The sequence below is a fragment of the Chelmon rostratus genome, chromosome 10 (assembly GCF_017976325.1).
Source record: "Chelmon rostratus isolate fCheRos1 chromosome 10, fCheRos1.pri, whole genome shotgun sequence".
Lineage (NCBI taxonomy): Eukaryota > Metazoa > Chordata > Actinopteri > Chaetodontiformes > Chaetodontidae > Chelmon > Chelmon rostratus.
The window spans coordinates 26,414,981-26,442,408 of NC_055667.1; the positions used below are offsets into that span (position 1 = coordinate 26,414,981).

Below are 27,428 nucleotides of genomic sequence, written 5' to 3' on the forward strand. Positions count from 1 at the left end.
CTACACACTGACTGTGAAACACGTACATAAACTACAGACTGACTGAGTCATGTTCATAAACTACACACTGACTGTGAAACACGTACATAAACTACACACTGACTGAGTCATGTTCATAAACTACAGACTGACTGTGAATCATGTTCATAAACTACACACTGACTGAGTCATGTTCATAAACTACACACTGACTGTGAATCATGTTCATAACCTACAGACTGACTGTGAATCATGTTCATAAACTACACACTGACTGTGAGTCATGTTCATAAACTACACACTGACTGTGAAACACGTACATAAACTACACACTGACTGTGAGTCATGTTCATAAACTACACACTGACTGTGAAACACGTTCATAAACTACACACTGACTGTGAGTCATGTTCATAAACTACACACTGACTGTGAAACACGTTCATAAACTACACACTGACTGTGAGTCATGTTCATAAACTACACACTGACTGTGAATCATGTTCATAAACTACACACTGACTGTGAGTCATGTTCATAAACTACAGACTGACTGAGTCATGTTCATAAACTACACACTGACTGTGAAACACGTACATAAACTACACACTGACTGTGAGTCATGTTCATAAACTACACACTGACTGTGAAACACGTACATAAACTACACACTGACTAAACTACACACTGACTGTGAGTCATGTTCATAAACTACACACTGACTGTGAATAATGTTCATAAACTACACACTGACTGTGAGTCATGTTCATAAACTACACACTGACTGTGAAACACGTACATAAACTACACACTGACTGTGAAACACGTACATAAACTACACACTGACTGAGTCATGTTCATAAACTACACACTGACTGTGAATCATGTTCATAAACTACACACTGACTGTGAAACACGTACATAAACTACACACTGACTGTGTATCATGTTCATAAACTACACACTGACTGTGAAACACGTACATAAACTACACACTGACTGTGAAACATGTACATAAACTACACACTGACTGTGAGTCATGTTCATAAACTACACACTGACTGTGAAACACGTACATAAACTACACAATGACTATGAAACACGTACATAAACTACACACTGACTGTGAAACACGTACATAAACTACACAATGACTATGAAACACGTACATAAACTACACACTGACTGTGAAACACGTACATAAACTACACACTGACTGTGATAGATTATCTGTTCTTTGGAAATCAGTTTGAGTGCTGCGGAAACATTCACTGAATGGTCGGTGGTGATGTGAAATACAGCGACAGGAATTAAAGGATGAAAAAACCTGCCATGCTCCTTTTAGTGTGTAACAACACTTTACAGGCTTTAAAAAGACTAACTTTCTGTGTGTAAGAGGCTTTACAGTTACATCAGGGATCAGCAGCCAGCTGTGTCTCCATCATGGACCAACTGGACAATCAGCTCTTATCTGAATTCTCATTTCAAGATACCGACATAATGAATGTAACGTCTCTCCTGTCTGTAAGAACATAGAAACGCCCAAAAAACGTACGTGCTGGTTTGTATGATCTTTAGAAAAGAGTGCTGGAGTGTGTATCACAAAGATTACTGACACACACCGCGACCACAGAACACTCTGCTGTTTCAGCTGCTGGTTGAAAAACTGCAGCTGAGCATCAGCTTTAGATGACTGTGATGTTTCTTCTCTCTCTGCAGGTTCATTTTCATACAAACATTAACTGAAAACAATGACTGTCAGGAAGGAAGGAAGTGAATCTAAACACTTGGAAAATGAAAATAAATGGAGATAATCTTAAACCAAGCTGGTTCATCATAAACATGCATAAGACCCAAATAAACATATAAATACAAACACTGACAGTAGACAGTAGGTGTACCTCTGAGTATAGATAGAAATATAAAAATAAAAATACAGGTATGACACTGACTGTGATAGAAATGAAATGAAACCAATGGTTGCCTCAAAGTAAGGAAATCTAACAACTGAGTGGGGTCAGAGTGGGCTTTTTTTGTTTTTCTTGGTCTTCTAAGAGAGTTCGTGCCGGTCAGGAACGGTTGTCGCTGTTGTTGTTGCCTGTAAAGCTCAGAGACGCAGCATGTGACCCTGGTCTGAACAAATAAAGCGGAGTGGACTCCGAGTGTAAAGTAAACAGGATTCATAGAGAATGGACTGAAACAAAAAAAACACCAGCGTGGTCCTTTAAAGTCCCTTTAAAGGACCTTTGAAATATCAAAGAGTCAGAAGTCTGTGTGTTTAATTGTTTAAACTGAACACAGAGCTGGGGGGGTGAATGTTAGCATGTGAGCTGATAAGCAAAGTGCTGAGTTCAACATGTTCAGAGCCGCGGAGGAGGAAACATGATGCTGCAGAGAGAGAAAATAATGTTATGAAGGAGAGGACACAGGGGGAGGACTGTGATGTTACCCAGACAGACAGCGATTTTAAAAACCGTGGCCCTAAAAATAACCAAAAAACAACATTAACGTATGAAATCATACAGCGTGTCTGTTGGATATCGATGATGGAGCCTTCAATTATAACAGCTCGGATGTGGGAAGCTAAGACATTGTAAAGTCCAGCTAGTGTCCCGCAGAGGACACAGTGGAGTCATTATCTAACGCGTCCTGGACCTGATTCTCTGAGAAGATCAGGTCCAGATGAAGTTGGTTTCAGTCTGCTGAGGTTGTGGTGTGTTCACTGTCTGATTGTCAGTGTGATGTGTTCACTGACTGAGTTCATTTCGCTGCACTTGACTCTGTGAATCATGTATAAGAACATTTGGTAAAACTGTTCTTTCAATCACAGTTTCTCTGACTCCAGATCTGCTGCAGATGGAAAACCAATGAAACATGAACCTTAACTTGATGTCTCCTCCTTTTCCATCATCACACATCCAATGTTGTGTAGATACATACAACTTTGTCATTAATGTTTACATCCAACAGCTCGGCTCAGTCCTGTTCAACCTGTGTGTGTGTGTGTGTGTGTGTGTGTGCGTGCGTGTGTGCGTGTAATTTCACAGTACAATAAACTTGGACTCACCTGCGCTCCAGTTTGTCAAACACACACACACACAGAGCTCCACATGTCTGATCTGATGAATTATGGATCATAGTGACTATTATTAGAAAGTTTCATATTTCCTATTCAGCGCGTGGTAACAGCAGAGCTAATGACTCGACACGCACGTTTACTTTTCCGCCATTGTTTCAGCTGCTCATTTGTTCTCCTTTAACGAGCTATGTTTCTATTCTTCTAAAAACATTATGAGGGAAAAATCTTCACTGACGGTGAACGTCATTACGTCATAACCACTTCCTGTTTCAGAGTAAAGGCCTTCATCAGGTCACGACTGGCACTGATAGTGATCTAGCCAATCAGACTTTGGCATTCCAACCTATGCAGATGTCTCATGTGTGACTTTAGAGCTGACGGGACATTAGTTTGAATATGACTGTATGAACATTGTTCATTTTGTTTTTGGTTGATTGTGTTTTAAGATGAAGTCACAGCTGGAAACAGATGACACATCTGGACACAAGCGGCGCTCCATCAGTCAGCTGTGGTGAAGTTTACAGCGTCTGTCGCTGATGCTTCCTGTTACATAAAACACACAAACGCACACAGGGTTGCACTTCTATCATTGTGACAACCCTCATTGACATTCCAGAGCCATTTACCCTCACATCAAGCATCACAACTGAATGTCTTACCCTAACCCCTAAACCCTAAACCCTAAACCCTAAACCCTAACCCCTAGCCCCTAAACCCGAACCCGAACCTAGACCCTGACCATGACTCTGACTCAAACCTAGTAAATGTCCTCCCTTTCCAAGGTCAAATACTCAAACTGGTTCTCACAAAGATAGCTGTCCAAGTATGCACTAGCGCACACGCGCACACATTCACACACACACACACACACACACACACACACACACACACACACACAGTATCTGAGGAATATTACATGTGGCAGATTCAGCACTGAATACACTGGACCGTGTGTGTCAGTGTTCTATTTTTGGGTTCCTGCAGGATCCTCCACAGTCATAGAGGAAATACTCACACACACACACACACACACACACACACAAACAAGATGGAAATTCAGTGTACAGTTCACAATGAAAGACATTTTTAGTTTGTTTTTAATTGTTAAAAGTAAAATGTGTGTGTGTGTACAAAATAAAATAAAAAAATACATGTAAGTCAATGTACAGTAATTGAAGTAATGGAAACGTGTGTGTTTGTGTGTGTGTGTGTGTGTGTGTGTGTGTTAATCTTCCTTTCTGTACGACCAGAAGAACCAGAACCTGCGACTTTTCAGTTTCCACTGAACATTAACACTGAACACAGGTCAGTTTTGTTCAACGACAGTTCCAATAAAGTTTAGTCAAACACGACCACTATGTCCTCAACAGTGTTGACAAAAAGAGAGAATGAACAGAAAGTAAGAAGTATGAAAGACAGAAATCGAGCTGGAGACACCACAATAAATAAAATATTACTACTTTAAAATACTACTACTTTGAAGTAAGTGAACAACACACCACAGCACAACAACAGCAGAACTTTTAAACTTCTCTTGAAGTATAAACTGTAAATCCAAGACTTTCATTCCATCACATTTACTCTGGAGCAGTTTGAGGTTCAGCAGATCGAACCAACACTTTGATTGATGACCGACCTGATCGATCACTGAGCTGCAACCGCTAAAAACGTGCAGGAGGTTTTCAAAGATACCAAATCTGTCAGTTTGGACTTTTCAGAAGAAACACAACTTCCAGAGAAACAACTCAAAGTCAAACATTTTGTGTTTCAACCAACAGAAACAGTTTGTCCTGCTGACTCTCTGTAGCTCTACGAGTCATAAATGCAAATCCACTGATAATCATAGTGAAACCAGCTGGTACTCGACTGTAACACACACACACACACACACACAGATGAGGTGAAACTATTTCAGACATTCCTGAGAGCTGATAACGACTGAAGAGGAGGGCGAAGGCAGAGGTGGAAGAAGTACTCAGATCTTTTACTTCAATAAAAGTAGAATACCACAATGCAAAAATACTCACAATACACATACACAATACACTTAAAGTTTCATAAGTAAAAGTACTCCTGATGCAGAATGGCTCATTGTAGAATCATATATATTATATTACTGAATTCTAATTGTTGATCCACTCGTGTTCATCACTTTCATGTTGCACCTGGTGAAGGTGGAGCTCATTTCAACATAGTGTAGTGAAGTAGAAGTACAAAGTAGCATTGAATGGAAATACTCAAAAAAAAGTACCTCAACATTGTACTTAAGTACTTGTACTTGAGTAAAAGGAAGGAACAGACAGAGAATTTACTGTAAATACAAACATGTTGTAGTTTGAAAGAAATCTTCATAATCAATACTGAAGCCTATAGATGGTGACGTCTGTCACGCCTCTGAGCCAATCACAGCAAAGATTTATTACACTGTGATCAGCTGGAAGTTTTTGCAGTGCGTTGCTGTTGACCTGTTTGGTGGAGACCAGACGTGGAAACAGGAAGTCAGGATCTCCATCATTGGTGACGTTCCTCCGTCTATTACCTGTGACTTCACCTAACAGCTGAGCTGAAACCTCAGGAGGAGAATTAGTGAAGGAGAGCGTTGTTGCTGCTGTGGAGCTGCTAACACCAAAGTCAAACTGTTCCAGAGTGTCAGTTTGTCTGGAATAATTTATAGAGATGAAGGAGAGGCTGATGTTGAAACTAGCAAGTGTGTGTGTGTGATTTGACCTTCATGGTGGACATCACCAAGAAGCTCTCAAAGTGGTGTTTGGTGAGAGGTTTCAGGACATGAAGAGTCAACAAAAGGAACTGAACATATTTGCTGTTTAATGAGGAACCAGCTGATGTTTCTGACAACCAACAACATGAAACCACTGAGCTGCAAAGCAACGAGCTGCTGCTGAGAGCAGCTCTGTTCAAAACCAAAACCTGGAAAACCATTATCACCATCATCATCATCACTACCATCTGACCCCAGGCGCCTCACCAAAGTGAAGTTCAGCAGTTCAGTCATCACAGAGGTTACTGTGATAGATGATGGCCCTGAAAGGATGGTTTAAGAACTGAAATGGCCCTTGATGTGACCACACGTTGGTCCCTGACCCATCACAGATTGCAGTCTTTTACTACCTGAATGATGAAGAAGTTGCTACTGTTCAACTCCCTGGAACAAAAAACTACAAAAAAACATGGCGTCTGAAGCTGTGTGTATGATACTGGCTGTGTTGAAAAGACGAAAGAAGAAGAATCCACTTGAGTTTTCTTCTGTTTCACCTCACAGCACCAACAACATCGTTCTTCCTTCACTTCAGCTTGTTTGCAGGTGAAGAGCTCTGCGCTCCTATTGGTCAGTGTCACCAACGCGTCGTGGACTTTCTCAAACTCGGTGAGAGAAGACAGACTGTGAACTCCTCATGCACAATACAAACACAAACCCAACTATAAGAATATCTGCTCCACAGAGCTGCAGGTGGTGAAAACCTCCTTTAACCAAACCAGGACAAAAACATGGCAGGACTCATAAAGACGGACTCATGACCTCAATGTTTCTAAATTCCTGGTTACAGCCCTGACAGTGAACATTACACCATACTAAAACATTAGGAAGGGATCAGTTCGTAACCAGGAAGGATTACACACATGAACACGTCACAAATCTGTCTGTTAATATACAAAATGTATCTTTAAATCAGTACACAGAGTATTTCTATTTACCACACACACACACACACACACACACACACACACACACACACACACACAGTGACTTACGTTTGGAGTCCTTCACAGTTTTCAGAGCTGACTGCAGTCGTTCCAACATGATGATCAGTTCAGACCAGAAACACCAAAAACTACAACTGCATGCTCTGCCTGTACACCTGTCTGTCTGCCCACCTGTCTGTCTGCCCACCTGTCTGTCTGTCCACCTGTCTACCTGTCTCTGTGTGAAGCAGTTGCGCCTCTGAGAGCGGAAGAGTGAGACTGAGTATGAGCTGGAGAGAGAGCGAGAGACAGCTGGGGGGGGCGTGGCCATCAGAGGCAGATAGAGGTGGGAGGGAACTGAAACTAACACACACACACGCACACACACACACACACACACACAGGAATGTTAACAGTAGAGATTTTCTGTGTTCAGAGTAGAGACTGAGATGCGTTCGAGTGCTCCGTCACTGTGTTGTAAACCTCGCTGTTCCTTCCAGTTGAATGCAGCTGAATCAGTGGAACAAACACTGAAGCTCAGCTGCTGCTCAAATCAACCAGAGACTCACAATAACTGTGCATGAACACATTCGCATTTACTGCAGTAAACTGCAGAACTGCACTAACAGAGAGCTGCCAGCGCCCCCTGGAGGCAGCAGAATCCATTACAGTCACAATATGATCAAACTACCTGCTGAAGATTTATCTGTTCTTACAGCCTGTTCAACTACTAATGTTTGTTACTCCAGTACTCTACTTGAGTACAAATTCAAAGTATTTGTACTGTAAGTATTTCCATTATGCAACTTTGTACTTTTACTGTCTCACATCTCAGAGATATATATTGTACTTTTTATTCCACTACATTTGTCTGACAGCTTTAGTTACTGGTTACTTTTCAGATTCCTTCCTGTCCAGTGAAAACCACTTATCTCCAGATGTGTTGATGCTATTGCTTATATTCTTAACAGATGAACCTTCATAAATTCTCTTAGGAATCACTCAAAAAAGAAACCCCTTATAACTTCAGATTCACCTGACAATCATCAAATTCGTTTTCTTCAGCACCTTGTGGCATGTGGCATGTCGTGACGACGCCATGCGCCTGTAGATGTTTGAGTGAAAACCAAGATGAGTAAAAAAATTAACTGCAGCTCACCTCCATTAGTCACTTCCTGAGAGGCAATGACGAATCCAAAGCCTTCTCCTGGCCGCCTCCTCAGCTCCACCTCCATGGTCTTTACTCCCCCTCTTCCGTCCTTGGCCACTGCTCCCAGTGCTGCTCCCCCAACCCCTCCTCTGACTGGAGGAGGCCCACCGGCACTTTCCTCTACACCCAACAAATCACGTGGCTCTAAGGTCAGTGTCACAGGAACTGAGTCCAGGAAGCTGGTGCTCTGGATGAGGGCTGAGGCTGGGGGCCCGTTAGGCGTCTGGGCCGGAGGGGCTCCTGAAAAACAAGGAGGAAACAGGGTGTTGGGAGCAGACTCAATCAGTGTAAACATGACAAATTAAAGCTCTGCATTGCTCAAGGGCACACAGCACTAGGCAGGAATGTGGTCACCTTGGTGGGTTCCTGGGGCTGGTAGGTGTCCCTCCTGGGGACTCTCCGGGGCCAAGCCGGCTTGGGTGAGTGGGGGGACGCCCCCCACCAAGGCACCCGTGGACTGTGAAGGCAAGTCGGTTAAATTGAGAGGGTGGGATGAGGAGGGGGTGACCGGATTGTGTGGGGAGGGGAGTAGCTTGTACAAGTTGGGGGTGACGAGTGGGGAAGACATAGGACCTGAGGGAGAGAGAGAGATATTAACTGATTTATTAGTTCACAGAAACAGAACAAGTGTCACCTGTAGGTCTACTCATGTTTTTATTGATGCCCAATAATCAAATGTATTTAATTCAGTTGCTCCAACTGAGAATCCTCCATGAATGGATGACAGGGGTTCAGATCTGATGTTCGGTTGTACCTCCTCTGTAGACCAGGAGTACCACCTCTCCCTGTTTGGTGTGTTCTTGCAGGACTCTCTGGACCTGAGGAAAGAAATGTAACGATGGGTTTTATTTTTGAAGTGTTTAAATGGAAACTTGTTCCAGAAGATGCTCCACACTGCTGTAAGAGTAAGGAGTTATCTGGGAGTCTGACCAATAGGCAAAATATTGCTGTTAACATTAGCAATGTACACAGTATTGGGTGTACTGTGTAACAGTTCAGACTATGACTGCTGTCAAATTTTCTAGGAAATCTAGTACTTTCTTTTGTTTCCCTCCAGTTTCATCTTGTCTCTGCATGGTGAACACAGATGTCTTCAGTTGTGGTTAGCCAATGAGAGTGGAGCATTCAGAATCTGGAGGTTCATGAGACTGCATTGATCCTGACTGGTTGGATGTTGGATCAGTAGTAGTCTCTTACCTGGGAGAAGCTGAGGCTTTGTACATCTGCTCCGTTGATCTTCACTATAGCGTCCCCTGACTGCAGCGAGGGGCAGTGCCTTCGATCCCAGACCCGCCTCACCACCGCCAGCTGACCTCCTTGCCCTCCCGCTGTTACACTGAACCCCAGTCCCCCACTCTCACTGCGCCCGAGGGCCACTGGTACAAGCTCCCCACCAGGAGCTGAGCCAGGCGACCCCGCGCTGAGGGGGAGCTCCAACCCAGGGTTACCCCGGGTGGCTGGGGAGGGTGCTTGGTGATTGGCGGGACAGCCGTTAAAGCCGCAGGGTGGGACATCTCTGGGTGGGGTCAGGGCGAGGGAAGTCTGGGGCATTGGTGGGCGCTGCACGGGAGCACCAGGAGGTGTGGAGGAGGAAATGGGGTTGTTAGTGGTGGTGGGGCTGGAGGAGTTTTGTAGATGGCCTGTCTCTGGCTGAGAGAGGGGTAGTTTGGACAGAGTATGGGAGGATGAGGAGGTGATGGGGAGTGTGGAGGAGGAGTTGGGGAGTGTCGAAGTAGACAAATCACTCTCTGATGACTTGGAACTCTGATGGTGGAGGAGGGAGGAGGAGAGGGCGGGGAGAGTGTTGCTGTTGTAGCGAATCAGAGAAGACCTGCGAAAAATGGAGGAGCAAGAGGAGACAAATGTTTATTTTTAAGAGGATCATTATAAAATAAATAAATGACTACAGATACTACTACTACGACCCCCCCACCACATATCATCCAAATAGAGCTTGTGTTGTTTTTATTGGTGGCAACAACTACCGGACTAACAGGGACACCATAATATTCCATCTTTAGTTAGGACAAACAACCAGTCATACACTGAACAGTCACCTGCATCAAGGTGTGCTCGCAGACTGATCTTCTTCTAGCACTTCTGCTATTGTTGCTAACACTGCTAATGCTAACGCTGAAGCTCCGCTCACCTTCGCGTTCCAGCATTGGACATGCCACCATCGGAGTCACTGTGATTGGCTGCTGTCCTCTCTGGAGGGGGTGGTGGACCCAGTGGGGGGTCAGAGGAAGTGGGCGTCGGTGGGCCTGTTAACCCGTTCGTCATTGGTTGAGCAGTGTAGGTGGGTGGAGTTTGACTCAGTCCTGGATTTTAGAGTGAACCAGACAGTAATTATTAGTCAATTAACTGATGAATGAGTGAAATAAAAAATTGACAGGAAGATAACAGGTGGATGAATATATAGGTATACATTATATTAAATTATAAATGTCTGTATTAAATTCTCTGTAGACATCAGACAAAGCAGATGTTCATGTTGTTCAACACATGAAAGAAAGTTTCATAAAAACAGCATGAAGAGAGCTTAGCTGATTGACTGGATATGATAAATATGGACGGTTTTGGTTTGGTGCAAACGTCTCTGTCATTTGATTTTATTGGTTTGAAGTATGACAACAGCTCAATGTCTCTCGCTTCTCTAACTTCAGTGCATTAAACCTGGGAGTTTGATGACGTGGACCTTGATGCTAACATAGACGTGTCACCTTCCTGACCTGGCGTGCTGCCGTTGGTGTCCAGCGGTCGGCTGTAGGTGAGGTGTGTCAGGCTGCGGCTCACACTGGGGGGGTTAGGAGGCTCGCTGGGAGTCTGTGGCTGTTGAAGGTGTTAGAAGTCAGATACAAGGTTATTGTTTTATACAGGGCCACTGTTTCTGCAAAATAACAAGAAGAGAAATTATAATAGTAGTAAAATTACTGAGAATAGTGAAAGTGAATAAAATATACTGCGTACCGTCTCCAGACTCTGTTTGGGACATCCATCAGGGTTATAAAGCATTGGGTATCCTCTCCTCAGCACCACATCCACGCTCTGACCCATCGGCACTGACTTCAGCATCTCCACCACCTCTTTATGAGAGCGACCCAACACACAGCTGTCATTGATGTAGACCAGGATGTCCGCTGGAGGACCAGAGACCAGGACACACAGTCAGTCTACAAGTTGATATATCATAATCTGACATGTTCAGTTGTCAGGGTCTTGCTCATCATTGAGGCTGAGAGGAACTGCAGGTGGACAGTCAGACTGCAGATGAGCAGAAGTAATGCAGTGTTGTGAACACCACCACAGTCCGGTACATCAACTCAAGAGTCAGTCAGTGGTTCAACCCTCAGCTATGCTATTACACTGTCCAAAGAAGGAGATCACAGAGGTCACCAGAATCAGGTACAACTCAGGAAGGCAGTGAGTCATACCTGTATGATGCACAACCTGTTTCATTTGCTCTGAGGGAAAGTCAGCTGAACTGCATGAAGCTGATCAGAGAAGCTCTGCTCTGATCTGTGTGTTACTCATCTGTGAGCGGGAAACACACCGTTGCCTTCTCAGTGTGTGACAGAAACACCTTTCACACAACTGGACTGTCTCTGTCTGTGTTGATTTGCCCAAAACAGCCGATGTACCGACTTTACATTAGCTGTACGTTAGCGCTGACACCACTAACGTAGTGACTTTATGCTAGCTGTACGTTAGCACTAACAACACTAATGTTGCAACTTTTTGTTAACTATACGTAGCACTAACGTAGCAACTTTGCGTTAGCTCTATATTACTATTGGTCACCTAGTTTTTTCTCAGATTTTTTTCTATTTTTGGTCTTTTCTCTGCTGTTAAACATTTTTCTGCAGCTGCTGAAACTCTCAGCTCTGTTTCCCAGGAGATTTCATGAACTCGTGTGTGTGTGTGTGTGTGTGTGTTACATTCCTGACTGTTTATCCTCAGTACATGTGAGCAGGTCTGACAGTGGGAGAGAAAGGAGGCTGTGTGTGTCGGACAGATTAAACAGAGTGTGTGTGTGTGTGTGTGTGTGTGTGTGTGTGTGTGTGTGTGTGTGTGTGGATTAGTTGTAGATCATGAGATTGTGTCCCTGAGAAAAATAAAGACCTGAGAACGAAACAGCAACATAATCCTCCAGAGAGAGCGAGCGTGTATTTAAACCACCGTCCGTGTTTTATAGCAACTCAACATGTCACAATACCTCCAGCCTGCATGTGTATTTAAAACTGACTGCTACATAGAACAGACATTACTGACCTGTGATTTTCCTGCAATGACATAAGAATCTGATTGAAATAAAGGAATGAAAAGGTGCCCTGATGACGGCAGAGTTTCCAGGAAAAATAAAACGGGTCAACATGGCAGTCAAATATAAAATGTGAGGAAGCCTGATGTGCAGCAGGAGGAATCTTTTTTTATTCGTACACCAGAAACATTCCTGCGAAATGAATCTGACTTCTCGTGTTATCATAACTGGTAGATATAAATGCAGTCATTTAACTGAGTCAGTCAGGTGACAGACCGGCCTGCTTGTTGGAGGAGAATCTCAGCACCTGTTGGGTTCACTGAGTTGAGTTCATTGATTCAGATCTTCAGGCAGGGAGTTCCAGGTCTGAGGTCTCTAACTGTGAAAAACAGGTCACCTTTAGTCCTGAACCAGGACTCAGGAGCAGCCAGCAGAGTCCTGCCTGAAGATCTGAGGTCGTGGCTCATGGAGGAGCAGAAGTTTAGCAATTTAACTGGGAGCTGAACCCTGAAGTGTTTCAAAGGTAAGAGAAGACCTGAACTTAAAGATGCTCCTCGACCGATTAAAAAAAGACTGAACAACTGTAATAAGTTTTTCAAGTGAAAGATTACTGTCAGATACTCCACCCTGGTTTCTGGCTGCAGGTTTGACAGCGAGCCAACATGTTTCTGTAAGATAATGACGGACCTTGTAGCAGCAGAAAGAATGATTTCAGTTTTTTTCATTTTGCTGCAGAAAGTTTTGGTACATCCAGAACTTTATTTCTGACAGACAAGATAATTTCTAATGAAACTTTGTCTTCTGATATTCAGTGTAATCACTCTGTACACTGAACAACAGGGGGACAATGACGGAACCTTGGGGACCACCACAGGTCAGAAGGGCCACAGAGGAGGAGGCATCACCGACCACTACTGAAAAAGTTCTGTCCGATAAATAAGATCTGAACTAGTCTGGAACAGTATCCCTGATACCAACCCACTTTTCAGGGTGATCCAATAGAATAAGATAATCAGCTGTATCAGATGCAGAGCTCAAATCCAGCAGAAACACTGAGTTTGTTTTATTATGACTCTATTTAGAATTTATTATCTATTATCGCTCCCAGAAATGTAGTTTCAGTCACTCTCACCCCCAAAAATTCTGAATTTCTTAAATTCAGTGATAGTTTGTTCAAATCAGGCTCAAACTCTTTATCAACAGTTTCAGTTCCTGTACTGGCCGTCCTCCAGGTGTGACACCTGTACAAACTGCTTGGCTCTGTGTAACTGACATACTGACAGTAGTAGTGGTAGTAGCAGGAGTAAAAGACTCTCAGTACCTGTATTTAGTGCTGGTGGCCCTCCAGGCGTGACGCTGTACACCTGTAGAAACTCTCTCGGTCGACTTCCTCCGACAATGTTGAAGCCGAACCCTCGAGCACCTTTAGACAGCCGAGTGTGGATGGAGTAACCCTTCAGCTGACTGGGCTGCTCAGTGAACTCTGGGACTGAGGACAGGTGAGGACAACAGGACAATCATTGATGTTTTTCAAAGCTCAGCTTGTCATCCAGGCAGAAACCAAAGTATTTCTAATATCTACATTCATTCCAGTGGGACTGTTCATTTTCAACATGCAACCTGTTTGATCAGGATTTAACAGCAATTTCAGGTCAGACTTTGCTGTGCAGGTGCTGCTGCTGTACCTGGCCAGCAGGTGATGTAGTGAAACACACTTTGTGCCAGGCAGCATCTCTCAACAGTTTCTGAACTCCTGCTGCTGCTGCTTTTCTGAGAGGTTTCATTCTTTCCTGCACTGGAGTTTAATGTTTGTCTTGATAAACCCACACATTCACATTCTGTTATATTTATGTTTTCAAAAGCGTCTCAGCTTCTTTGGGTTGTTTAAAATACAGCAGATTATTGTTGGTGGTAGAGATGAACAGATATGTTAATGTCAAATCAAACATAACTAAAGCTGTTAAATAAATGTAGTGAAGCAAAAATCTGAAGGAGCATAAACATAAATAATCATTTAAAGTACAAATACCCAAAAATTGTACTTAAGTACAGTACGTGAGTGAATGTACTTAGTTACTTTCCACCACTGCTGTGGTCAAACACTTGATTACAGCCTTGGTGTGAAGGATCTTCTGAAGGAGAAATAAATGATCTGTTTCGTGTTTTTAACATGTGAAAGTTGAATCACAGTTAAGTGACTGATGAGTTCACCTGAAGTCATTTAAAGCTGCAGCAGACTGCGCAGGTGAAGAAGACAGACAGAAAGATGAGTAGAATAGAGCTACCAGGATATTAAAGTGAGTCTGTGCTGCCCCCTGCTGGCTTTCAAAATAATAGTCATATACAGTAACAGGAAGTGAATTTGCTGAGATTTTCATGTTCATCAGTTGAGATTTTCCAACAAAAAACTACTTCCAACCGGAAAAAAGTTGATTAAACATTGAAATATTAAAAATATAATTTAATGAAAGTCTCACTTTGGCCTTTATGTATTATTTGAATGACAAGTCCATCTACTGATGTTGGTTTGGACACTTTATCTTAAACCTGTATTGTGAAACTTTTTTCTCCCCCTTCTGGCAGTGAGAGTAATTACACAAACACTGTCGACGTGCTTTTGACGCCATCCTCCTCCATCCTTCTAGGTTCTGTAGTCTACTCTGTTGCTATGGTTACTCCCCCTTCCAGTCCCCGCTGGTTGATGTAAAACACATCACATCCAGAGCAGGAGAGTCTCCTCAGACTAAGACTTAAAACTCTGCTGAGAGCATTCAGCACTGTGTGAACTCTTTTGACAAACGCTGGAACAGACTTTCATTTATATGTAAAAGTCCTACATTGCAGGTTTGCAATCAATCAATCAATCAGACAAAGAGACTTACGTTCTGTACAGGAAGTCGTCTCTTTGCTCTGAGCTCGAGGATCCAGCCAGCTGGTTGTCTTCGAGTTATGACTGAAAGAGAGACGTCATCATCATCATCATCTGCATCAGCATTTATCTTAATACATCCAATGTCACAAGGAATTCTGGGTAAGGTAGGAGTAGCGTAATTCATAATTTTTTTAAAAAGTAAAAAGTCGAGATTAAAACTGAGGTATTGTTTGTGATAATAGGACCTTTAAAGGATAAAGCCATTCTTATGTACCAGACTCCAGTGAAAAAACATTAAATTTAAGGCTTCAACATGGTCAGAGTCCACAGTGAGAACAGTCAGAGTCAAACTGTTCAGCAGACACCAAAATAAAACAAAAGTCTGATTACTGATGCTTTTAAATGATCAGTCACCATCAGTGTCATTACTTACTCAATGTAGTACGGCTCTCCTGAATCACTGAATGCCATCTCCCAGTTTTCAGGCAAGGGACCACCTAGTGCTCTTCCTCTACCTGCTCCTCTTCCTCCCCCTCCTCCATTCTCTGTTCCCTCCCGACTCCCCACCGCAGTCTCCCACGATTGGCTGAGAGGCAGAGTGGTGGGCGGGGCTCCGGCCGAACCCGCTAACAGAGGGAGAGGTGTGCATTTGTTATTTTTACTTATTTGCCGTAAGTCAGTACCGCTGACTTTTACGCCTTCTTGTTCAGAAACTATTTGATCCATGTTATTGATCTGATATGAGGCATCTACTCCTGAGCTCGAAGTGGTGTGACAGAGTGGAGCTTCTGTCTCTAACTAATGATCTGTGATCAGTACAGAAACTGACTGCAAAGAGAACGGACCAGGTGACAGAATTAATATTGATCAGTAACAGCTGATATGAGCTGCAGGCGGAGGGTGACGAGACGCTGCTTCCTGAACGCTTTCTACACTGAGCTTTGATCAAGAGACACCAGAGATAACAGATTCAATCAGACATTCATGAGAGTCACAGTCTACTGAAGTGTGTGTGTGTGTGTGTGTACCTGACAGTCCACTGTCCTCCTCACTGTTGTCTCCTTCCTCCACAGCTTTCTCCAGGTTACTCAGAGATTTGCTCCTCGTCCTGAAGTTCCTCAGCAGGTTTCGGTGTTCCTGGTACGTAATTGGTGGACTCTCTGGGCCGATGTGGACAGGCCGGGGTGTACCGTAGTAGTTCCCTGTCAACGGAAAGAAAAGAAATGACCCAAAAATGAACCAGTAACAGAATGTAAATTTCTACATTTAAATATATATACTTAATTAATGTTGTCAATTTTCCCCCAAGTTATGGTCGTCAAATCAGAGTTTTGGTTAACAGAGCTGAAAATAAAAGAAATAAAGACCAGAGAAACAGACAAATGATTTATGACATAGGGTTTTGAAGCCAGAGAAAGGTTAATTTTTTACTAATTTAAAAGAACTTCTGCATCCTCACTTTGTTCAGTGGGACCAGAGATATTTACGTGTGAATTCAGTTTCTATTTTTGTCTCATTAATCCCATCAGATTAATACTGCAGAGAGAGAGACATGGTAAAAGAGAGAGATGGATGGAGGACAGAGTGAGGCAGGTTTGAAGGATTAGAGACAGAAAATCCTCTTTTCCTCCCAATCGCTGTTAAAAACTTGCCTCGCTCAGGGTGTGAAAACACTGTACCACATCCTGCCCATTGATGGAGGCTTTTTATTTTCCCTCTGTAAAATCATTTGTAAAAAATAGCTATTCAGACTGATGACGTCAGATGATGGACGGTGTGATGCGAACGGCCTGCTTGGATTTAATGTAGCTGGGTTTTAATTTTGGATGGACGTACATGGATTTACCATATTTCCTCAAATAAAGGCCTGTCCCAAATACAGGCCAGGGCATAAATAAGAGCGTGTAAACTCCTGGTTCCAATAAAACATTGTGTATTTTTCCAGCTCTTTAATTTCATATTCAACAATATAATCATGCTATTTGTTGCTCTGGATTACTCATCTTAAGTAGTATAGTCCTGTTTTAGTCACTGCAGGTTTTTGTGTGTTAACAACTCAGTGTGTATTTTGTAGTAATGGACAAGGGCCACAGGACGGCAGTAGTTACATATGAAGTACACATATGAAGTATTGTATATAGTAACCATAATCTGATGAGCCAGATGGCTGACTCAGAACCATCTGGGAAGTTGCTATCTGTCTATCACCGGCTAACTTCAACCGATCAGATCAACAGACTGTGTTTTTAGTACGAAGCCAGACGGTAGAAAAACATCTTCCCCATGAAGAAAAGCCTTCAGTGTTCTTTGCTCTTCTTTCAATGAAGAAATCCTCTCCAGTTCTGACGGAATTGATGCTACAGCAGCATCTACGCTAACCTCCTTCAAACTAACAGTCGCTTCTCTCGCAAACCTCACACCTAAACCACGGCCAGAGCAGCCAGCACTTCCTGATGGACCGCTGATTGGTCCGAGGCACTGTGTGCAAACGTGGCAAGACGGATTCTTGACTTGATCTCATGAGATCTCATTTTGTGTCATGTGATCTTATGAATCCAGCTGCCTTACCGCAAGGCAGCGGTAACTATACAAGTCACTGACTTTTCCACATGTTCCTGCAAATATTTCACAATAAAAGCCTTGTTAGGAAAAGTCCCAAAAAAGTCAGGCCTCTGTGTAAAATGTAAACAGAAACAGGATGCGATGATTTGTGAAGCACTGAAACTCCAGATTTTATTGAAGTTAGCACGAAGACGACAAATTTCATAGTTTTTTAAAATGATTTCCTCATTTAGACTCTGATGCAGCAACACGTTTGAATAAAGTCCTGTCAGGCTGATGTTTCGCTCTCCGCTGCAGCTCCTCTTCTTTCATCAACACTCAGTGAGTGTTCAGACCAGCTGCTGTCATTCTGAAAGTGGAACGTTCTCTCATTCAGGTTTGACGTTTGATTTCAGCGGCTCAACACTTCGGAGTTTTCTTTCGTCATATTTTAGGCTTCATAAAGCTCTGAGTGGGACTGCAGACAGGTCGGTTCAGCAGCTGGACTCTCTGACTGTTGGAATACGAGCAGAATGTGGTTTGACGTCGTCTTGCTGAAATAAACAAGGTTGTTCCTGAAAAGGACGTCGTGTACTCGGCAGAGTGTTGCTCCAAAACCTGAATATGTGGTTCAGCATTAGTGGAGCCTTCACATATCTGCAGGTCAGCCATGTGCACTGATGCCCCCCCCCCTCCCATACCATCACAGGTGGTGACTTTTGAACAAGCTGGATGGTCCCTCTCCTCTTCAGCCTGGAGGATACAGCATCCATGATTCCCTAAAAGAATTTTAAATGTTGACTCGTCAGACCACAGCACAGTTTTCCACTTCGCCTCAGTCCATCTTCAATGAGCTCGGGACCAGAGAAGGATCTGGATCTGGTTTCTATACGGTTTCCTCTTTGCATGGTCGAGTTTCAGCTTCATTTGTGGCTGCAGTGATGAACTGTGTTCACAGACGATGGTTTTTAGAAGTGATCCTGAGCTCATGCAGTGACGTCCACTACAGAATCTGTCTGAGGCCTGAAGATCAGGACCAGCCAGTGGTGGTTTTCAGTCTTGTGTGTCGTGTGCAGAGATTTCTTCAGATGAATCTTCCAATGACATTTTGTTCTGTAGACAACGAAATCCACAAATTCTTTGCAGTTTGAGTTGAGAAACATTTTTCTTAAATCGTTGCAGTATTTCCCAGCACAGTCTGTCACAGAGCGGTGAAGCCCTCCTCATCTTTACTTCAGAAAGACTCCGCCCCTCTGGGAGGCTCTTTTTATAGCCAGTCATGTTACTCACCTGTTGCCAGGTAACCTCATTCATTGTGAGGTGTTCCTCCAGTCTTTTGTTGCCACTGTTCCAACTTTTTACAAACGTGTTGCTGCATCAAATCCAAACGAGGACATGATTTTCAAAAACAATGAAACTTCTCAGTTTCAACATTTCATATGTTGTTTTTGTGCTATTTTCAATTAAATCAGTGTTTGAAAATCATCACTTTGTGTTTGTATCTATGCTTCAGCGTCCAAACCCTGTCCTTTGGAAACAGGGCTGTAAAGGGACAGTCTGCTGTTGTATTATTGTGGGTGTGTTTGTTTTTCAGACCTTTGAACTTGCCGCTCTCCAGCAGAGCTCCAGACTCCTCCAGAGAGAAAAACTCTTCAATGGACACAAAGTTGTAGTCGACGCCTGAAATCTCTCCATCCCGAGGCTGCCGGGTCGTACCTGTGGGGCGAACACCGTGATGTCATCACAGAGGGACAGAGCTGCTAAGATAATTAGCAGGTGAAGAGGTCTCACTCAGTCAAATTGTGTTGAGTTTAAACTGTCAAATATTCCACTCTGTGTGTGTGTGTGTGTGTGTGTGTACGTTTCCCAGTTCATAACCAGACTCAGCCTTCTCGCAACTTTTCCATTCAGTGTGTGACCTTCTACACACACGCACAATTTAAATACCACGAACACCTTTTGGTCCACTTCTTGTAATCATTAACAGAGTTAATCTAGACTCCAACACTTTACAGAAATTCAGAGGACAGAAACCTGCTGCTCTGATCTTTTTCATCAATGACTGAATCAATCAGTCTATCAATCAATCAGACTGATTGATTATCAGTACTGTATATCAGCTGAGGTTGAACTTTAACCTTCAATTCTAACATTCATTTTAAGGATTAACCCAGTGTTTTATTTCAAGGTTTGGACCTTTTCACTCAAAATCTAATATGGTGAGGTCTTGTACTCATGGAGCTGCAGATACCAGTACATTAAACACCAGTGTTACATTAAACACTGTAGACTGGGGCCAGTGTTACATTAAACACTGTAAACTGGGGCCAGTGTTACATTAAACACCGTAGACTGGGACCAGTGTTACATTAAACACCGTAAACTGGGACCAGTGTTACATTAAACACTGTAAACTGGGGCCAGTGTTACATTAAACACTGTAAACTGGGGCCAGTGTTACATTAAACACCGTAGACTGGGACCAGTGTTACATTAAACACCGTAGACTGGGACCAGTGTTACATTAAACACTGTAAACTGGGGCCAGTGTTACATTAAACACTGTAAACTGGGGCCAGTGTTACATTAAACACCGTAGACTGGGACCAGTGTTACATTAAACACCGTAAACTGGGACCAGTGTTACATTAAACACTGTAAACTGGGACCAGTCTAAAATAGTGGTGCACAATGCATATTGACTTTTATTTAACTGTGTGTGTGTGTGTGTGTGTGTGTGTGTGTGTGTGTGTGTGTGTGCGTGTGTCACAGTTGCTACCAGCTGGTTTCACTGTGACTCTGTCAGTGGATTTACATTTATGACTTGTGGAACAGAGCTGCTCAGTGTTCAGAGCTAAAGGAATAATGTGTGTGTGTACAGGTGTGTCTTACAGGGTACAGCTCGCAGGTACAGGTTCTCTCTGATGAGCTGCTGCAGCTGACTGTCCATGGAGCCTGGAGTGAAACACTTACTGAGGTACAACCTGAGGTCCTTACAGAGCGACGAACCTGACCGACCGACACACACACACACACACACAGAGGATATGATATCATAGTGATGTCATCAGATAACAAACATCACATATAGTCTGTATTACAAACTGGAGGTGTGGAGTTTGAAAGATGCGGCTGGAGGCTGTAGTGAAAGACGCTATACAGCTGCATTGTGGGAAATGTAGGATATAATGTTTTTGGACTTGAAGTCAGGATGTCTCCATCGCTGCTGCTCAGATCAGTTTTTAATCTGCCCCTCACAACAAGTACTGCTGTCTGAAAGAGACACACTCAATACACTTGAATGTCCTCTCTATTGAAAGCATGGCGGTAATAAGGAGAACTGGACACTGGGTTCAACGAGAGCTCATAGAGCATGCTCAGTGCAGACTAGCTGTGTTTCAGTGTTTTTCCTGTGTTTAGCATCAAATTACAGTTATTTCCTGGAAACTACATTTTTGTCGCTGCACAGCTTCCGTCACACGTTACGCACTCAGCTGCTGCCATTTAAGTCTGGCCTTCAAAATAAGAGTCTAGGGTTGCAACGAATTATTATTTTCATTATCAGCTAACATGAAGATTATTTTGTCCATTAATCAATTAACCATTTAACCCATAAAATGTCTGAAAATAGTTAAAAATGTCCATTATACTTTCACAAAGCCCAACATGACTTATTCAAAAGACTTGTTTCATCTGACATTAAGTTTGAAACATAAAGACAGTCAGTTTACCGTCATATCAAACACTGATCACATATCACATGAGACAAACTGGAACAAGAACACTTTTGGAATCTTTTCTTGAAATATGACTGAATCAAATCAATTAATTATCAAAATAGTTGGCAGTTAATTTCCTGGTGATCAGCTAATGTTTTAATAATTTCAGCTCCATAAATTTCCCTCTGAACTTTCTTCACGTAAAGTTCAGAGGGAAGGTGCTTCAGAGGTAAATAAAACATGCAACAAGAATGTGAAACAAAATAAATAAGAACAACATGAAACCAATACCGTGACTTTTTATAGGTTAACTGACCTGGTGAGACAGTCTTAATTCTGATTGGATGAGGACAGGAGTTGAGGACTCCTCTGACATCCCCCAGAGTCATTCCTAACACAGGCGTCCCCCCAATCTCTAAAATGATGTCGCCCACAGTGGCCCCGCCCCCATGGGCCGCCGTGACGAATGGGAACTCGCCGTAGTCTGCCCCGCCTCCGATGGCCAGACCCAGCTCTCCTGAGCCGCCGCCCAGCGGGACGAAGCTCTCCTGGACCTGAAAAAACAAAATCATGGAGGACGTGAAAGTGGCGTGAACACTGGAGAGAGAGTTCCGGTTTTCATTCATGTATTAAACCTTCATCATTACCTTGGAGCGCCAGTGCAGCTTCTTCACTGTCGCTTTAGACATGGCGGCTGAGCTGCAGACAGGAAAAAACAAACAAACAAAGTTACTGAGCATGCTCGCTCTGACTCACACACACTCACACGTTTTACCTGCTCTTCACACAACACAGCTTTAAAGGTCAGCTGGCTCTCGTCAGTTTGTCTTAGAAGACAAGGTCCAGTTGCGAACGATTGAATGCCCTAAAGCTTACAATGACCTGGATGAATGAAATATATTCACAGGCAGCTGGCTCTTATTTACATTGAATTGGAAAAAAAAAACAGTGTTGTACCAGTAGCGCTCACACCTGTAAACACCTGTGAACACCTGGCGTATACCTGTCCGCACCTGTAGTCATCTCTTTACACCTGTGAACATCTGTCCTTGCTCTGAATCTTCTTTACCTCCTCACGTCCTAACTTGAAAGCTTATTGTCCATCTTACTACCTCATTAGGAAGCTTCTTTACCAAACTCCAGACCTCAGAATGTCCCTTCACAAACTGACACCACATACAACACAGCTACGTGTAAACACCTGTTCACACCTGTAAACAGCACCTATTAAGGTAAGTAACCAATTGTACGCATTTGCAGGCACCTGTTTTAAACACATTTAGACATTTGTACACACCTGTTCACGCAAATAAACACCTGTGAACTGTAAGGTCCCGTAGACACCTACACAACACCTGCAAACCAAATGTAAACAATGTAAACCCTGTATCGAGAAATACACGTGGACACCTATGAACACTTGTTTACACCCGTCAACAATTGTTCACACCTGTAAACATTCGATGTGGGACGGTTTAGGAAATGAAAGTTAACGTGATTAAACTCTTTATCTGGCACAATTTGAATACGAAGCACTTTATGAAGAGAAAGCTAGTAGAAAGCTTCTTTACCTCCTCGCTTTCCTCCTTGCTTCCTTACAAGGAAGCTCACTACCTAACTGAATGCATCTTTACGTCCTCACTGAGGAACCAAGAAGTTCCTTCACATCCTCGCTATCCAGCTCGGAAGCATTTTAAACTCTTTGATTCCCCACAAAGAGGCCTCTTTACCTTCTTGTTCCCTTACTAGGAAACTTCTGTGACTCATCACTACCTACTACTACTAACTAGGAAGCATCTTTTTCTTCACTAGGAAGCTTCCTCAGTGTGTAACCAAGAAGCAAGCAGTTACCTTCTGGCTAACTAGCTAGGAAGCACTGTTTTCTTCTTTCTTCCTTGTTAGAGAGCTAACTAGGAAGCTTCTCAACCAAACTCCTGAATCTAAATGGACCCTTCAGAAACAGAATCCACAGATGTGGTTTTATTCTGTCTGCGGTTTTAATTCGTCCCCCAGCGACAGTTAAACTGTGATGAAATGTTTAATCAGCAGAGAGCTGCAGAGAACAGTTTCCTGTGTTCTCCGAGTGTTTGGGATCAGTTCCTCCATCAGCTCATCGACTCTGCTTCATCTCAGAGAACAGCAGATGGTGGCAGACAGCAGGGAGCCACACACACACATTATATACACACACACGGCCACAAACACACACTGATACACACACAAACAAACACAAACACAGGCAAACCAGCCACTGACACCATTTCATTTATACACAATCAGACCCGCAGGGAAACACACACACACACACACTGCTAGACGTCGTGTATTAAATATGGATGAGCATATGTGAAGGTGGGAGTCAGTGAAGAAACAAACAAACGTCCCTGAGCAGCGTCTCAAACAATCAAACTTTAAACTAGAAATTTAATAAAAACATAAAGATGGAAGCTTTCTCTGAAGTCCTGGTGTAATGTGGCAGGAATGGAAGTGAAGGTAGTGAGGAATTAAAGAAGCAAGGGAAATGTCTGGTAATGAGGTAAGGTGGCAAAAAGCATCCTAGTTATGAAGCAAGGAGGTATAACAATGTCTAGTTAGGAATCCAGGAATAATTAAAGGAGGGAGGAGGTGAGCAAGGTCCCTTGTTAGTTGGAAAGGAGGAAAAGAAGCTTCCTAATTTACCTTCCTTGTTATGTAGTAAGCAGGTAAGTACGAGGCAACAAGATAAAAAAGCTTCAAACTTAGGTAGTGAGGAGACAAAGTAACTATCTAATTAGTGGAGAGGAAGCTTCCGTTTAGGAAGCGAAGTGATGCTTCATTGTAAGAAAGCAAAGACAAAGAGATGTTTCAGAGTAGCTCCTTGTTAGGTAATGAGGAGGCAGATAAGTTTCCTAGTTGGGTATCAAGGAGATAACGAAGCTTAGTGGTAAGGAAACAATACCACCTTGATAGCTAGGAAGACAGAAGGCATCCTTGCTTCCTAGTAAGTAAATAAGAGGAACATGAGAAGGTAAAGAAGAGTCCTCGTTCTGTATTGAGGAGGTAAAGAAGCGTCCTCGTTCTGTATTGAGGAGGTAAAGAAGCGTCCTTGTTCTGTGTTGAGGAGGTAAAGAAGCGTCCTTTTTCTGTATTGATACGGTAAAGACGCGTCCTCATTCTGTGTTGAGGAGGTAAAGAAGCGCCCTTGTTCTGTATTGAGGAGGTAAAGACGTGTCCTCATTCTGTGTTGAGGAGGTAAAGAAGCGTCCTTGTTCTGTATTGAGGAGGTAAAGACGCGTCCTCATTCTGTGTTGAGGAGGTAAAGATGTATCCTCATTCTATATTGAGGAGGTAAAGAAGTATCCTCATTCTATATTGAGGAGGTAAAGAAGCGTCCTTGTTCTGTATTGAGGAGGTAAAGAAGCGTCCTCGTTCTGTATTGAGGAGGTAAAGAAGCGTCCTTTTTCTGTATTGAGACGGTAAAGACGCGTCCTCATTCTGTGTTGAGGAGGTAAAGAAGCGTCCTCGTTCTGTATTGAGGAGGTAAAGAAGCGTCCTCGTTCTGTATTGAGGAGGTAAAGAAGCGTCCTTTTTCTGTATTGAGGCGGTAAAGACGCGTCCTGATTCTGTGTTGAGGAGGTAAAGAAGCGTCCTCGTTCTGTATTGAGGAGGTAAAGAAGCGTCCTTGTTCTGTATTGAGGAGGTAAAGAAGCGCAGTAAAGAAGCATCGTTGTTCTATATTGAGGAGGTAAAGATGTGTCCTTGTTCTGTATTGAGGAGGTAAAGAAGCGCAGTAAAGAAGCATCCTTGTTCTATATTGAGGAGGTAAAGAAGCGTCCTTGTTCTATATTGAGGCGGTAAAGAAGCGTCCTCCTTCTGTATTGAGGAGGTAAAGATGTGTCCTTGTTCTGTATTGAGGAGGTAAAGAAGCGTCCTTGTTCTGTATTGAGGCGGTAAAGAAGCATCCTCGTTCTATATTAAGGAGGTAAAGAAGCGTCCTCGTTCTGTATTGAGGCGGAAAAGAAGCGTCCTTGTTCTATATTGAGGAGGTAAAGATGTGTCCTTGTTCTGTATTGAGGAGGTAAAGATGTGTCCTTGTTCTGTATTGAGGAGGTAAAGAAGCATCCTCGTTCTATATTGAGGAGGTAAAGAAGCATCCTCGTTCTGTATTGAGGCGGAAAAGAAGCGTCCTTGTTCTATATTGAGGAGGTAAAGATGTATCCTCACTCTATATTGAGGAGGTAAAGAAGCGTCCTTGTTCTGTATTGAGGAGGTAAAGAAGCATCCTTGTTCTGTATTGAGGCGGTAAAGAAGCGTCCTTGTTCTATATTGAGGAGGTAAAGATGTGTCCTTGTTCTGTATTGAGGAGGTAAAGATGTGTCCTTGTTCTGTATTGAGGCGGAAAAGAAGCGTCCTTGTTCTATATTGAGGAGGTAAAGAAGCGTCCTTGTTCTGTATTGAGGCGGTAAAGAAGCGTCCTTGTTCTATATTGAGGAGGTAAAGATGTGTCCTTGTTCTGTATTGAGGAGGTAAAGAAGTGTCCTTGTTCTGTATTGAGGCGGAAAAGAAGCGTCCTTGTTCTATATTGAGGAGGTAAAGATGTATCCTCATTCTGTATTGAGGAGGTAAAGAAGCGTCCTTGTTCTGTATTGAGGAGGTAAAGAAGCGTCCTTGTTCTGTATTGAGGAGGTAAAGAAGCGTCCTTGTTCTGTAATGAGAAGGTAAAGAAGCATCTTCATTCTATATTGAGGAGGTAAAGATGTGTCCTTGTTCTGTATTGAGGAGGTAAAGAAGTGTCCTTGTTCTGTATTGAGGAGGTAAAGAAGTGTCCTCGTTCTATATTGAGGAGGTAAAGATGTGTCCTTGTTCTGTTTTGAGGAGGTAAAGAAGCGTCCTCGTTCTATATTGAGGAGGTAAAGATGTGTCCTTGTTCTGTATTGAGGAGGTAAAGAAGTGTCCTTGTTCTGTATTGAGGAGGTAAAGAAGCGTCCTCGTTCTGTATTGAGGAGTAGAAGAGTCTACTTGTGAATGGATCTGGAGGCTGAGTGCTGTTTCTCAGAGACAGGATGTGCAGTGATACTCGTCACAGTGTGAGGTCGACGTGTGCTGCCATTAACACATCATTAACACATGCTCGCTCGCTCTGTCTCTCTCTCTATCACTTCCTGTCTGTCACCTCGTTCACTTCAGTTGCTCAAGCCTCAAAATAAAAGACGTACAACGTTCAGTTATTCAATACGTGAACCCCGCTGTGTGTGTGTGTGTGTGTGTGTGTGTGTGTGTATTGTACCTCTACAGATGGATGGTTTGGGTTGGTGTGTGTTCAGCTGCCATATCCAGATTATCTCAGTGTTTCTGTTGGTTTCTCTCTCTCCTATGTTTCTCGTTATGTCTCTTGCACTTCGTTTTTTTCTCTCAGTTTTTCCTTCACTTCCCCCCCCCCTCTCTCTCCCTCTCCCTCTCCCTCTCTGATAAGCCTGGTCAGAGTACAAAGTGTGATGTAAGTCAGAGTGTGTTTAGGGAGTGGACTTCATTACTCTCTTTATGTGCACTGTTTAAAGGAATGTGTGTGCGTGTGCGTGGTTTCGATCTACAGAAACTGTCCATGTGTCACACCTGTGTGACCTTTTGTTGACATACATCATGGGTGGAGCAATAAGTGGACATGCAGGCAGAAACCACAACTGCTGACTGTGATTGGCTCATACACCTGTCAATCAAGACAGCAGTGGCATGGCTGCAATGGAACATCAAAGTAAAGCCTCAGGCCGACAGTAGTCGAAGAAGACGTGTGAATCTGTACTGATTTCAGAGAAACGTTGGAGGTTTTCTCATTCACTTCAATCAGAAGTGAATGATCAGATTTTCTCTTTCTTCACATATTCTAGTCAGTGTTTTGCACATTGTCTCTTGTAAACGCTGCGCAGTTCATTTCATTTTAAAACATATATGTTTATTGTGACCATTTTGCACCAAACTATGAAACAAATTCACTGTATGTAAGAACCTGCTTGACAATAACTTGATATCTGAGTGTGACTCTGATTCTTCAGTAGTTCACAGTCACACAGTCTCTCACCTGGACCCAG

General features: G+C 43.1%; 1 protein-coding gene across 1 annotated transcript in view; it reads right to left on the reverse strand.

The window, feature by feature from the left end:
• Positions 1-22,055, reverse strand: part of LOC121612713 (membrane-associated guanylate kinase, WW and PDZ domain-containing protein 3-like) — a 36,989-nt gene extending 14,934 nt beyond the window's left edge. Inside the window, exons 1-15 of the mRNA XM_041945766.1 lie at positions 22,011-22,055; positions 21,680-21,917; positions 20,537-20,653; positions 19,241-19,360; positions 16,132-16,305; positions 15,537-15,729; positions 15,114-15,184; positions 13,553-13,720; positions 10,941-11,110; positions 10,703-10,802; positions 10,120-10,291; positions 9,168-9,801; positions 8,725-8,788; positions 8,325-8,543; positions 7,920-8,210 (exon numbers count right to left, since the gene is read on the reverse strand). Coding sequence (XP_041801700.1) covers positions 7,920-8,210; positions 8,325-8,543; positions 8,725-8,788; positions 9,168-9,801; positions 10,120-10,291; positions 10,703-10,802; positions 10,941-11,110; positions 13,553-13,720; positions 15,114-15,184; positions 15,537-15,729; positions 16,132-16,305; positions 19,241-19,360; positions 20,537-20,653; positions 21,680-21,917; positions 22,011-22,052 — 2,773 coding nt within the window. The 5' untranslated portion in view covers positions 22,053-22,055. The remainder of the gene's footprint in view (positions 1-7,919; positions 8,211-8,324; positions 8,544-8,724; positions 8,789-9,167; positions 9,802-10,119; positions 10,292-10,702; positions 10,803-10,940; positions 11,111-13,552; positions 13,721-15,113; positions 15,185-15,536; positions 15,730-16,131; positions 16,306-19,240; positions 19,361-20,536; positions 20,654-21,679; positions 21,918-22,010) is intronic.
• Between the last annotated feature and the right edge of the window lie 5,373 nt (positions 22,056-27,428).